At 43.5% G+C, this 13,016-nt stretch overlaps 1 protein-coding gene across 1 annotated transcript; it reads left to right on the forward strand.

Moving 5' to 3' along the window:
- The first annotated feature begins 4,303 nt into the window (after positions 1-4,303).
- On the forward strand, positions 4,304-12,868 carry xkrx (XK related X-linked). Its single transcript, XM_071916160.2, has 3 exons — positions 4,304-5,293; positions 10,033-10,292; positions 11,019-12,868. Exons 1-3 carry the CDS (start codon positions 4,941-4,943, stop codon positions 11,870-11,872), a joined length of 1,467 nt encoding a protein of 488 aa, XP_071772261.1. The 5' UTR covers positions 4,304-4,940; the 3' UTR covers positions 11,873-12,868.
- Positions 12,869-13,016: the final 148 nt, after the last annotated feature.

The raw sequence follows: 13,016 nt of genomic DNA on the forward strand, positions 1-13,016 counted from the left end.
TGCCAACCCCATTGGGTGGTGTGCTCCTTTTTTAACTGGAACAGATCAAGGTGTGTATATCGGTCCATGAGAACTAAAAGTGTCCCATGGTGTGATCTGTGACATGCCGTGATCTCCCATGCCTTTTCAGGTCGGAGAGGGGTAGCTATGGCAACAACAGAGCGTTTGGATGGATTTAGGCTGCACAACTACAGGAGATAATGACATCATAGCTATTTTTAATGATAAGGTTACAATACACAGTGACAAGCCAGCCAGCCCAGATTACAGGTATAATTGGAACCAAAACACCCATTATAGTTAAGGTCTGACTTATTGTAGACTCACTGTACACTGTACTCACTGTACATTTTGATTGGATTAGATGGGACGGGGGGCTATGATCTCAGAAATAACAATGTCAACACTTTTCAGTTTGCATAATGGAGAGAAAGAAAACAAGATATGGTTTTACACATTTGATTAGTGTGAAAACTATTTAGAAGGGACCACTAAAATGATCTATATTATTATTATATATTATTATCTATAAATTAGTAGTAACTATTACTATCTATAAGTATAATAAATTATCAAATGCAATTTAAACATGTATAATGACTAAAATGTTATGTCATGTTAATAATAAAACACAATTTTCAATATAGCTTATGGATCACTTAATAGACACTGTACGTGTATGATACAATAAGGCAATACTGTAACTTTGCTACAGTAGCTGTTGCATTATTTCTCGGTGCCATGGTAACATTTAATATTGGCCACTAGGTGGCCTTATACACAGAGGTTCAACGCTAGGGGCTGTGGTTGCACCTCATGGTCTGTTTCACTATTATAATGGCTTTGTGTTGTGGTTCTTTCACGCTGACATGAATAAGGCAGAATTTTGCCCTGCAGCTATATCTATGTCTACTCATAACTTGATATACATGTTTTTGAATGGCAACCATTTTACCCACCAATCCACGTTGCTAATAATGTCACATTATAATGTCTAAGTAGGAAAATCCTAAGAACATGGACAGTGGACTTCAGGATAAAGCCGCTGCAGCTGTAATGAAATGATACTTCAGGCAGATAAAAGTGGCATCATTCAGTTGACATGGCATGAATAACATCCTGGACACCTGGAGCTGCGTTCTGTACGCCGGTCTTATCTCATTAAGTTATTACAGCAATGTCCAATCAGGCATGATCCTCCTCTGCTGACTAGACTCATCCGAGACTCTGACCACAGCCCTGTCAGCTGCCAGTGACACACACACCTACGCACACACACACACACCCTCTCACTCACACACATCGTCACGCTCATAGCAGCAGCAGCAGCAGCAGCTGAGTATAGTTACCACACACCCTGTCTCATCTGCTCCTGCTCTCCACATTGCAAACATATCTCAGAGACACCTGACTGCTGAGTCTGGAATCTGGGATCGAGTTATGTTGAAGATATTCTTTGCTAACCTTAATTTCTTTGATTGAAAAAGTATACCGGTAGCCTACTATTTGTTTTCCTTTCTTTCACTGAAACAGAATACTCTTTGTTTTTCCCTTGATCACTTTTCCCCTTTGGTTGATTGCATTTCCCTTGATCACTTTGATGACCTTTTTTTTCCAAGATGATTGTATCAGTGTGTATAAAAAGACCTTGCTAAAGCCAGGGAGAGAGACTATTCTCCTCTCCAGAGTGCACACATAACTATAACAGGATCAGCAACAGCTTATGTTGTGATTCTTATTTAATTGTGATTTGTCCCTTTGAATACATTTTTACTAAATTTATAATTTTGTCTTTTTGGTTAAATTGCACAGTTAGGTTTCTTTTAAGCCTTCTGCTTTTGTATGCATGACCTGAAGAAGGTCTACTTGACCGAAAGCTTGGTTTAATAAAGAAACTCACACGTGTGCAGAGGTTTTGCTCTTCCGCTTTAAGGTTTCTGCTTTAAAATGTCAACATTACATATAGTTCAAAACAAAGGCAGGGCAAAGGTAGAGAGTTTCTGTTTCAGTCTGAGGTGAAGAGTTTGTGCGCAAGAGGATTAGGGCCACATTTGAAAAAACATTTTGAGTTCTGAGATTAAAGTCAGAATTTTGAGATTAAAGTCAGAAAGTCAGAATTCTGTACAATCTCAGAACTCAAATACATTGTTCATATGTGGCCCTAATCCTGTTCGGTAAATTTGAGACTGAGACAGGAATGCACCCAGCTTTTTGTTCTATTTTGAAGTGGGGAGTGCCCTTGCACTGATCTGATTGGCTGCTGAGGCTGTGCACTGGGTGCAGGCCAGGCGTTCTGTATGGCTGACTTGTTGGATATGACAAGACCTCAGTCTTCCACTTCGGAAGACTGAGGCTCCACAGAGTATCCAGTCTGTGCAGTCTGAAGTCACTGACCCACACCACTGCCTCGCCAAACACATGCATTAGTAATGACAAGCCTTCAGTGGTTTGCATAGACCCCCTTCACAATGCAGAGCTCATGTCACTGACTTGGGATCTGATTAGACAGGGAGAGATTGTCATGTTTGGGCTGAGCTTGTGTATCCTGTGTTGAAACTGTACCACAGTTCACAGTGAGACAGGTCAGTTCAGTTTACACATATACTTGGCACAACAACTCTCTTTGTTGTTTTTACGTTGTTGTAGAAGGGGAACAAGCCTGAAAGTTCCATTTAGCTTTACAGGTATTTGTGATCACGCTATCATGCTAGAGGAAATGACAGCTCTTTCAGGAAAGGTTTTTGTAAACAACATTTCCAGTAAACATGCACACAGGAGACATGTTTAATTTATTTTGAAATGGTAGGTCATACTGAAATTAGGCTGTGCAATAGAGAATGATTGGCTTTTTCAAGGTTTTGCATGGGAAATATCAAGTTGGCAACAGCAGATGATATTCTTCCCATGCACCTTGCAAATTGATAATCCTTGTTTGCATAGTATTTGAGCAAACATCAAACTGGTTCTGTTGCACTGGATCACAAATGTTGGTTTTATTGTTTACTACTGAGCGTGTAGCCTTAGCAAAGACTAATTTGATGAGGATAAGCCTGTGTGACAATGAGTCAGAATAAAGTGAAGTTTTATAGCTGACTGACGACATATCAGTGTGTCTGCTGCACCTGTTCATGTTGCTGCTTCACTCGGGCCTTGCAGGCCACTATAACAAGGCCAAGTCTGCCCTACTGGTGGAAACTAAAAATGGAAACAGAGAGTAACTGATCTCTCATGCTTGCCCTCTACAGTGTTGCTATTTGGATAGGAAAATATATAAGACCTACAGCTATATATTACTCATTGCATGTATTCTCAATGCCAAGAGGTATATTCTTGTTTTGCAAGCAATTAATGGAGCAAAAATAGTCCTGAAGGAATGAATCATGAAAGTAAATATATTCTGTTTACACACAGTGTTTACCTTCTTACATCACCATTCATCATTTTTATCTCATTGATTGTTGTACCTATTTCATGAAAGAGAATCCAATGGGATTTTACACCTTTGACCTCCTCTGCTTTCAGTTTAGCACATCTAGGATGTATTCAATGTTGTTTAATGTTATTTTATTTATTTGTTTACTCCTTATATTTATCTACTGAAACGTTTAGTCTCTGCATTCATAGGGTGTAAACACTAGAACTGACATCCACTACGTTGCCATCAACAGTGTCAATTTTCAAGAATAAAAGGTTACTTTTCCGGTCAGAACTTTCAAAATAAAAAAAAAATAAAAAAAGGGGCGAACGGTTTTTTGTTGTTGAGTCATACAAAGTGCCAAATTGAACATAAAGAATATATTTAAAGAGGAGTCTACAGTAAATGAAAATACAATTGTTATATTTCTATTATTATATTTCATTTTTTTGTTTATTTCACTCACCCGTTTTCTTTTTTATTGCTCTTATTTATTTTCTGTCGTTTTTGCCTCTGCTTTCATTCTGCTTAACTGTTTTTGGCTTTGTATTTTATTTTTCTGCCCTGCGCTTTTGTTTAATTTCATTACTTCAGATTCCTACTTCCTTGTCTCTGTGAGGCACTTGTAACTTTGTTTTGAAAAGTACTATATCATTGTTATTGTTGTTATCTTTGTTATAGCTTGCCATATGTTCATAGCCACGCAAGATGCCATATAGGGTTGCTCAAAATCAAATGCCGGGCAAATTTTGCGCTTTTACTTTGAAGGCAGAATTCCACAATTTCCGGTACTGTGGTGGCTCTCTCTGTCTAACTTGACACAGCTGTCGCCGTTGACACTGCATTAGGACCCGGGGTAGTTCGGGAAACGCTGGGATACGGATTACCGACCGCACAGGCATGTCGGGACAGGGGACACACCTGCCTTTCAGAGCCTGCCGTGGGACTTTACAGCTGGAGCCGAGTTCAGCCTCTCTTCTGTGAGGAACAAGTGTTTTCTAACATGTAACCTACGGGTTTCGACCATGATTCTCCGGGTAAATGCTTTGATGGGACTGCGTTGCAACGTTGAACTTTCCCGATCCTACACAATGGCAGGGCAGCAACAGTGCCGAGATCCTTTCGGGTGGTAGGCTAACGTTGGTTTTTCCTCAAATAAACGATACCACCGTGGCCACACGGGGTGGTAACGCCACGTAGGACGATATCTGACAATAAAGACCTTTGGGGGTGACTGGGTGCCTACCACAGGAGCTAGTATGTGCACAAAGGAGTACAGCGATGATCAACTAGGTGGAAAGTGAGCAACGTCAGCCTTCCAGAGCGAAACAGCGCATCGGAAAGAAACATTGAATATGTTTACAAAATGTAATGTCATGCGGCTTCGACAAGATACACAGCTTTGACGGGGAGGTCGTGTTTATTTCAGCGAACAAGAGGCTAAAGCAGACGGTCGACGAGCCGGGTTAACATCGTTTTCGTGAAGTAATCCCCGTTTAATTTTTGACGCCTTCGCGAAGTGGCCATGGAGGAGCGCGAGCCGGTGGAGAGGGAGATCTCGGACATGGACCAGTCCCAGGCGGACTGTGCCACCATGGAGAACGGAGTCATGCTGGTGGTCAATCACAGCCACATCCAGCCTCCGTTCAGCGTCGTCCTGGCCACCCTGCTGTACTGCGCCGAGTTTGTGAGCGCCTCGGTGATGTGCAGCAGGTACCACAAGACCGACGACACCATCTGGTTGGGCTTCACCATCGCCTTCATGCTGGTGCCCGCTGTGTTGATTCAGTTGGCGCTGACATTCTTTCATAGAGACTTGGGAAGAGACCGGCCTCTGGTCCTCTTCCTGCACCTCCTGCTCCTCGGTCCTCTCATTAGGTAGGTGGTGGTGGGGGGGGGGGTACCATTGGAAAGCAATGGGCAACTTCTCCCTTCAATCTGGCACTTTAAACTCATTAAGAGTCACCAGTTTCAAGTCTTTCTGCAGGCTATCCCATGCAGTGGGGGCAAATAGTGGTTTATTATGTGGAAGCTTCATCTGAATCATATTTGAACCCCCTGTAGTCTTAAAAGTCCTGGCATAGACCCTCAGTGACTTTTGTGCAGAGCTGGCTTCCTGCCCCAGTAACACATCCCTCACACTACGGTTTACCACTCAGTCATATGACCTCATCTGACCGTAATGGCACCCAAAGGCCCTCAATGCTGGAGATTGGCTCTTGGTCTGGCTGGCTCATGAGCAGAGAGGTCAGAGGGGGTTTGAGGTGTTAAGGCAGTAGCTCAGAGATCACACTCATCTAGTGGAGAAGGCTCCCACAGCTGCTGTGCCTTGGGTTATTATTGTAGATCAAATCAGAGGAAATGCAAACATCACACACTGCACTAAAGGTCAGCACAAGTGTATGCAAAGAAAAAGAGTAGGGAGCACTTTTGGGGGGAATATTGGAATAGGTGACCAGATTCTGAACATGAGCAGCAAGTAAGTGTGTTTGTAAAGGATGAGGAAGCAAATGAACCAGCCTTATTGAAAGATGTTTGACAGAATTAACAGCAGAGTTCAATCACGTTACTCTTAAGGCTCTACAGTCTGCATATTGAAATACTGTCAGCCTACGCCTCTTGTCAGTGGCAGTTGGTGATCTCAGTCAAGAGACCTGTTTGGCGTGTGACTCATATTGGATTAACTGCAAGACGAAGGTGGAGACTTGTCCTCGAGTGTTTTGAAATTCAAATCTCCGGCGATACTCTCTCTGAACTTTGATTTGTCAACAGAGAGCCCTAAGGTGCTGCGCAGAATTTCCGGTGCTATAACAGTTAATTGAAGGGTGCGGCCTTTTGCAGGGCAAGAAATTCAACATCGTCTTCAGGTCTGCGTGGGTTCCTTGCCATAGGAAGAATGGCTTCCAATAGAAAGTGTTGCTAAAAGGCATAGAAATGATATGCCTTGTTATTGTGGCTCAGCCTTTAGCATAGCGTATAAGTGAAATGTGACAATCTGGCATAACTGTCCTTTGCAATGGCATTCAAAAAGAGAAAGGATTTCATCTTCAAAACTGAACAAATGGTTTTGATTTGTGTATGATCATTGTAGTTTATCAAAACATGACATAACCCAGTGTCTTTTCAACATACAGCACTCACGTGATTCCTGGCCTTATCTGCTGTATCTGTTATGATGAATACCTTGAGGGCCAATATCCTTTGCCAGATCAGCACATAATATCATATTCACACAGTATTTACTATCATGCAAGCCCTCTCTTTGAGCAGTGCTCTGCAGCTTTGCAGTTCCCAGTATAACTGGACCAAGGTCAAGGTTTGGTTCAGCTACAGTTCTATAATTACACATTGGAGAGGCTTGATGTCTGTGGATGTCATCCCCTCCCCTCAGAGGAAGCCACACATGTCAATGGCAGCCTGCAGCTCCAAGCAGTATTTCATATTGAGGTGAAAGTGTCAACGAGACTTAAACAAGTCAATCAACAGTGAGCAGCATGAACATTCAGTTTCTTCATGTCGTTTTCTGCATTAATGATGCTGCCTGTACTGTAGATTTGTGAGAATGCGTTAATTTTGTTATATTGGCAGTGAGGAAATTGCAGAGCTGCTGGAGTTGTACTGAGTTTCACAGACTGCTGCTTTTATTTTCAGGAAGGCGAGGCAGAGACTGTTTTCACTTAGGAAGCTGAAGGGCTTTGGTGTTTGACACAGAGACCTGGAGGTGGTTTGTGTTGGCATGATTAAAAAGCATCAGCATCAGTCTGGTAGGGGAACCTGAACACAAAACAAAACAAAAATGTCCAGCATTGTGAGTCCTGCTGGAAGAAAAAAAGTAAGCAGCCAAGCAAAAGTAGCTGTATAAAAGCTCTGACACTGGTTTATCATTCAGCGCACCCTTCCCCCTCCAGCTCAGGATGCCTCCCTCGGGTCAGTGATTTAGAACGGCCAAGACCAAGAACAGCTTTCATAAAAGGCAGCTGCCGATATCAGTGGGCCTGTGCAACCAAACTGGCTGCGTATTTGTTATGTTTGTGATCCTATAATTCTCATCTATCACATTGAGCTATAACATTTCTAACATGTGCTTTTAATGTGCCAAAGGTGAGGCCAGAAAACAAGTTCTAGTATCGGTTGTACAAAACATGTTACTCTGCTCTGTTCAGTTCTGTCCTATGTTACTTGACACTATTCAATGCTACTCTATTCTGTGCTATGCTGTTGTAATCAAATGAACTCTGCTGCTTAGATCTGATGGGCGTTTTCCTGTGGAGCTGATGGGATGATGTAATTGTTGATCATATGCCGTGGCTGCACAATCCAGTATTGCATTTTCAGGAAATAGGTTGCTGTACAGTCAGTATTCATGACAGACAAGGAACTTAAACTCACAACTTACACTGAAATATGGTTGATACTGCATATCAACTGGATGACTTTAAAAGACCCCTTTTAGTTGTACTGGAGTCCACCTGAAACAAATGAGGAGTTTGTCAATACAGAGTCAATATGGAATCTGTGAGTAGGGAGTCGGGTTATCTGCTACGTGTTGGACCTTGTCATGACTTGTCTCCCTGAGAATATGATCCTACCCCAAAGTAGGGATAGACTAGCTACATAATTACACCATGTCAGCCCGGTCCAGTCCCAGCATGCAAAGCTGAAACAGTAATTACAAATGGTGTTGTCTGTTTGTGCACCGTTCAAAGAGGCCATGTTGACAGCCTGGTGGGGTAATGCCAGGCGACCGCTTACCAAAACAGGATGAGTATCTCCCCATCTTGCAGAAGAGCTGTCGAAAGAATTTCCTGAATCGCTCCGCTGCGCTTTTGTTAGCCGATTTCAGCATTGTGTCACAAAGAACCTGTAGTTTCATTCTGTTTTTGTTTTTTTTTGTTCCTCTTACTGCATGTCGTTTGAGTTTCACACTCTGTAGCAGTGTGCTCAAGCAGAGAGGGAACAGATTGCATGGTTAGGCTGCGATTACAGAGCAGTAGCCTGTATGTTTCTTTTGATAAATCCATAAGATGCTGCCGTGGAAAGTAAGCATATCGATTCTGTTGGCTAATGCTTTCATCAGTCATGCTGGGGTTTTTTTCTTCTCCCCCCCTAAGTGAAATTCAGTCTGGCTCTCGGTCGCTTACAGAAGCCTAAGTGCAGGCTGGCTGGAGTACACTACCCATACTGCATTCTCAGCCCATTGTGCTGCCAAGTTTCCTAGGAAGACTGTCAGTAAATCATGTTCTTGTGCCTTACTCTACTGTAGACCTTCTACAGTAAATCGTAGACTAGATGACCCCCATCTGCCTGTGTATATGTGTGTGTGTGTGCATGTGAGTCCAGAGATAAGAGTAGGCTTGTGGAGGACAACAAGATTATCCTCACCACCCTCCCTCTCTCTAGTTTTGGGTCAAAGACAGTTCAATGAAACACAGAAGCTCGTGCAGCGCTGCATCTGCACTGTTAAGGAGAGAGTAGGATGTAAATCCTCACCAAATAACAGCTGAAACAACACCAACTGAAAATGGCTGACTGTCGAGTTTGGGGCGTAAGTTCAGCAGAGTCCGATGGCACATAGTTGAACCGCGGGGAAGTGAATACACGTGGGATGCTTTTGCCTCTAAGTCCATCATGTCCAAAGTTGGAGATGTTGGTGCTTTGGAGCAAAAGATAACATTCCAGCACTGTGCTGTGAGATTTACTGTTGGAGTGAGAATCCTCAGCGGGCTGGGCTGTGTCTTGAGCACAGCTGCTCACAGCACTGTGAATATACGGTGATTTTTCTTCTCAGGAATTCTAATGAAAGCATTTTTGTTGTCGACGTGAAAACCTCGCCATTCCAGTTTTGGTGATTTTCAGGTTTCAGCTTGAATGTTTATGTAGTGCTGAAATGGTTAAGCAAGTTTTGTGACCTTAGGCCCCCTGAAAACCAGTCAGAAACTACTGAATAATTTCAAAAATGCAGAAATAAGGCTGGCCGAAAATCCTAAAAACCTGAGTTTTTGGAGATGAAAGGGCCGTTTGCACCACTTGCACAACACCCTCCTTTACATGTGATGGTGAAAAACATGCTTATACTCTTTACGAAGTGTTAATGTCCCCATGTCGGTAAACAGTGAGAGCATTTACCTTGAAAGTACGGGGAACCACACCCTGAGATGTTGTGTTCAGGCGTCAGGAGGCTGACACTGTAGTTTCTTTCTTCTGACCGCCCTCTGGTGGAGCCGCAACACTGTGCTAGTGTTTGATTCACAGCCCAGAAAAGGTTCACAGGTCTGTTCATGGTGGAGCCCCACATGACAAAATTTCTAGCATCTTTTAATGAACCTTGGTTCCATGACAAGTAACTAAATTGCACATTTGGTTCCTGGGCTCAAAAAAACGATAAAAAAAACTGTTGTATAAAATTGTTGTATTCATGGATTTGTATGATATCTGTGTAGACTCTATTGTAATTTGCCTGCACAATGTAATTCTAAAATCACAGTAAATGTAAAAAAAGTGCATAGAAAATCATAGCGTCCCACTGTGGTGTAATTTAAATGTAATATTGCGCTGCCCTCTGTTGGTTTGAAAGTATTACTCCACCCTCACTGACCCTCTCTCTCTGTCTCCCTCAGGTGTTTCGAGGCTCTGGTGGTCTATTTCAAGGCAGGTAAAAAGGAGGAGCCGTACGTCACCATCTCCAGGAAGATCAGTCTGAAGAAGGGGCAGGGGACGCCCATGGAGTGGGAGATTGGCCACTCGGAGCGCAAGCTGGCCGCTCACAGGAACGCCTTCAAACGCACCGCAGTCATCCAGGCTTTCCTGGGCTCCACCCCTCAGCTCACACTGCAGCTGTACGCCACGATCCAGGAGAAATACATCCTCTACACCAGATGTAAGAAGTCACAGAGGGGTGGGGGTTGATGCTAGGGATGCTGTCTGTCAAGTCGGCCATTTTCATGCCAAAAATGACAACGTGCACCCAGAATTTTATTCTTGGCAGGGTGGAAATGTCTCTGAAACAGCATTTAGAGCATCGTGGGAGATTAAAACTCTCCACTGACACCCAGACGTGAAATTTGTTCAGGGGTAGCAGCTCTTTAAGACCGTGACCCATTGTATGGGATACATTACTGTCTTTAAATGAAGAAATAATTAACAAAAATCTGTAACAATTAAATGAATACATAAAATATGCAAAGAAAATCAAATTTCATTGTTGTTTTATATGTAGCTGTGGTCTGGTAGGAAACTGAGATATCGGTTGAACTCATACAGTATAAAATAGTGATACTTTTATTGAAATTGAAAAAAAAAAAAAAAAGGATTTTTTTCTAGCAACTGATGAGCATATTTTTTACTCAGTCAGGTTTGAGATGTATTTTCCTTTAGGGATACTATTTCCATTTTGCACTAGACTTGAATGAAATAAAAATGGAATAATAAATTATAATGTATAACTGTACTGAATTACAATAATAGTATGATGGTATTATATTATATTATAAGGAGTTCCCTGTGCTTGCCACCTAGTGACAAGACATTTTCAAATGCTGTAGCAGTGTGTCTGCTGCTGTTGATGTGTGGAGGTTTTAACGAGTGACTCCCTCTGTGTTTCCAGTGACTCTGATGATCATCACACTGATCTCCATCATCTACGGCGCTCTGGTGTGCAGCGTTCTGGCCATCCAGATCAGATACGACGACTACAAGGTGCGGTTGCGCCCGGCTGCCTACCTCTGCATGATCGTGTGGAGAGGGCTGGAGATCGCCACCCGGATCACCGCTCTGGTCCTCTTCAGCACGGCGCTCACCCACTGGGTGATCCTCGTCGGCCTTGGCAACCTGCTCTTCTTCTTCTTCCTGCCCTGGGCCGAGTTCTGGGCCGGGAAGGGCTCGCTGCCCGAGAACGTGGAGAAGAACTTCTCCAAGCTGGGCACCATGGTGGTGCTGTGCATGTTCACCTTACTCTACGCCTGCATCAACATCTTCTGCTGGTCGGCGGTGCAGCTGGACCTCGGCCATCGAGAACTCATAGAGAAGAAGCAGCGCTGGGGCCGCCTGGCCGCCTACTACTGCGGCCGCTTTGTTGAAAACTTCGTCCTCATCACGCTGTGGTACTTCTTCAAGTCGGACTTCTACGAGTACGTGTGCGCCCCGCTGCTGGTGGTGCAGCTGCTGGTCTGCTACAGCCTGGCTGTGCTCTTCATGCTGCTCTTCTACCAGTTCTGCCACCCCTGCAAACGCCTCTTCAAGTACAACGTCCATGACTGCCTGCACTGCATCTGCTGTCGTAAAGAGCGGAGGCGGCGGGGGGAGCCACCGCCTTCCTACTCCAACGCTGCCACCATGGTCCTGGTGCCAGAGGAGCCGCTGGAGCTGCTGGACCCCCAGAATTCACAACCCCCCGACATCACCAGTCAGCTGGGGGAGCGGGAGACTGCCATCGTTGATGACACTATGGATGCTGCCTGAGAAGGAGTTTGTGGGGATTTAGTGATTTTTACATAATAGCCTTATGAACTCAGATGTTCTCTTCTAAAGAACACAGCTGCACACTGGGAGCGACGGGACACAGCGATGCTTACGCTGCAGGACGGGCTCCTGAAGGAGGACCTAAAGGATTTAACACTGAAATTAGAATTATTTGTGTTATTAGAAGAACAAAGGTGCATGGAGAGCCTTGACTAAGCAAAGCCATGTGTTGGAGAAGCCTCTTTTTCTCTCAAGTGTACAAAACTTTTCTCATTCACAGTTTTGAGAGGGAAATGGGTAACTCATGATGCCTTTTAGTGAGGGTGTTAACATACACTTAGGTCCCGGTATACCAAAGAATGTAGCGCGGTGAGATATGCAGTGATGCACAAAGGCCGCCTTGAGAGAGCAGCAGTGGGTCAGGTAGAGCGAGCCAGGTGTGTGGGAAACGTGCCAAGTGTCTCCGACCCCAAACTCTGCCCGGGACACCAGTTTACTTTCTCTCAGGGTTTCCACTCCCTACCCTTTGCACAGTGCTGCGTATGCGAGACTCGAGATGCAACAACAGGGCAAGAAAAGGTCAGATGAAGAATTTTACCTTCCTCATACCCAACTGCACCCACTACGCTGTTGTGTGATGAATGCTTGGTGTTATTCACTGTCTGCCTGATCATGTTGCCTTGGTTCCCTGTTTTGCTTTTGGAAAAATGCACCAAGTGTTGAAAAGTCAGTGGGAAAAAAAAAAAAAAAATTCTGCTGGAAAAAGTCGTCACAAAAGAAGTAAAATTCTTATGGAATATCAGGCAGGTGTCTTTTATAAAAGGTCAAATTACTTACTTATGCATATTTAATTCAGAATTTAACATTACATTTGATGATGCATTAACAAGACTGACACTGAACGAGCTTCTAAAATACTGAAATGGATTCACAGTTTGCCCTTTATTTTTACGTTTTGCCTTGATTGTACGCGTCAGTGCCTTGACTACTACTGTATTTACTTGAAAAATAAATAAAATAATAATCTAATGTCTACACACGCATTCTTGTCAATTTTCTTTTACAAAACTACTTTTTTTTCTAAGCCTATTAAATAATCATGTCGCCATCTATAAGGGTCACTTAGTCAAAAATACTTCCTCAT

This window comes from Centroberyx gerrardi, chromosome 16, assembly GCF_048128805.1.
Source record: "Centroberyx gerrardi isolate f3 chromosome 16, fCenGer3.hap1.cur.20231027, whole genome shotgun sequence".
In the NCBI taxonomy this organism is placed as follows: domain Eukaryota; kingdom Metazoa; phylum Chordata; class Actinopteri; order Beryciformes; family Berycidae; genus Centroberyx; species Centroberyx gerrardi.

Coding starts and splice junctions, on each gene's coding strand:
- xkrx (XM_071916160.2), top strand. CDS start 4,941: ATGGAGGAGCGCGAGCCGGTGGAGAGGGAGATCTCGGACATGGACCAG. Junction 5,294..10,032: donor CTCCTCGGTCCTCTCATTAG/GTAGGTGGTGGT, acceptor TGTCTCCCTCAG/GTGTTTCGAGGCTCTGGTGG. Junction 10,293..11,018: donor ATACATCCTCTACACCAGAT/GTAAGAAGTCAC, acceptor CTGTGTTTCCAG/TGACTCTGATGATCATCACA.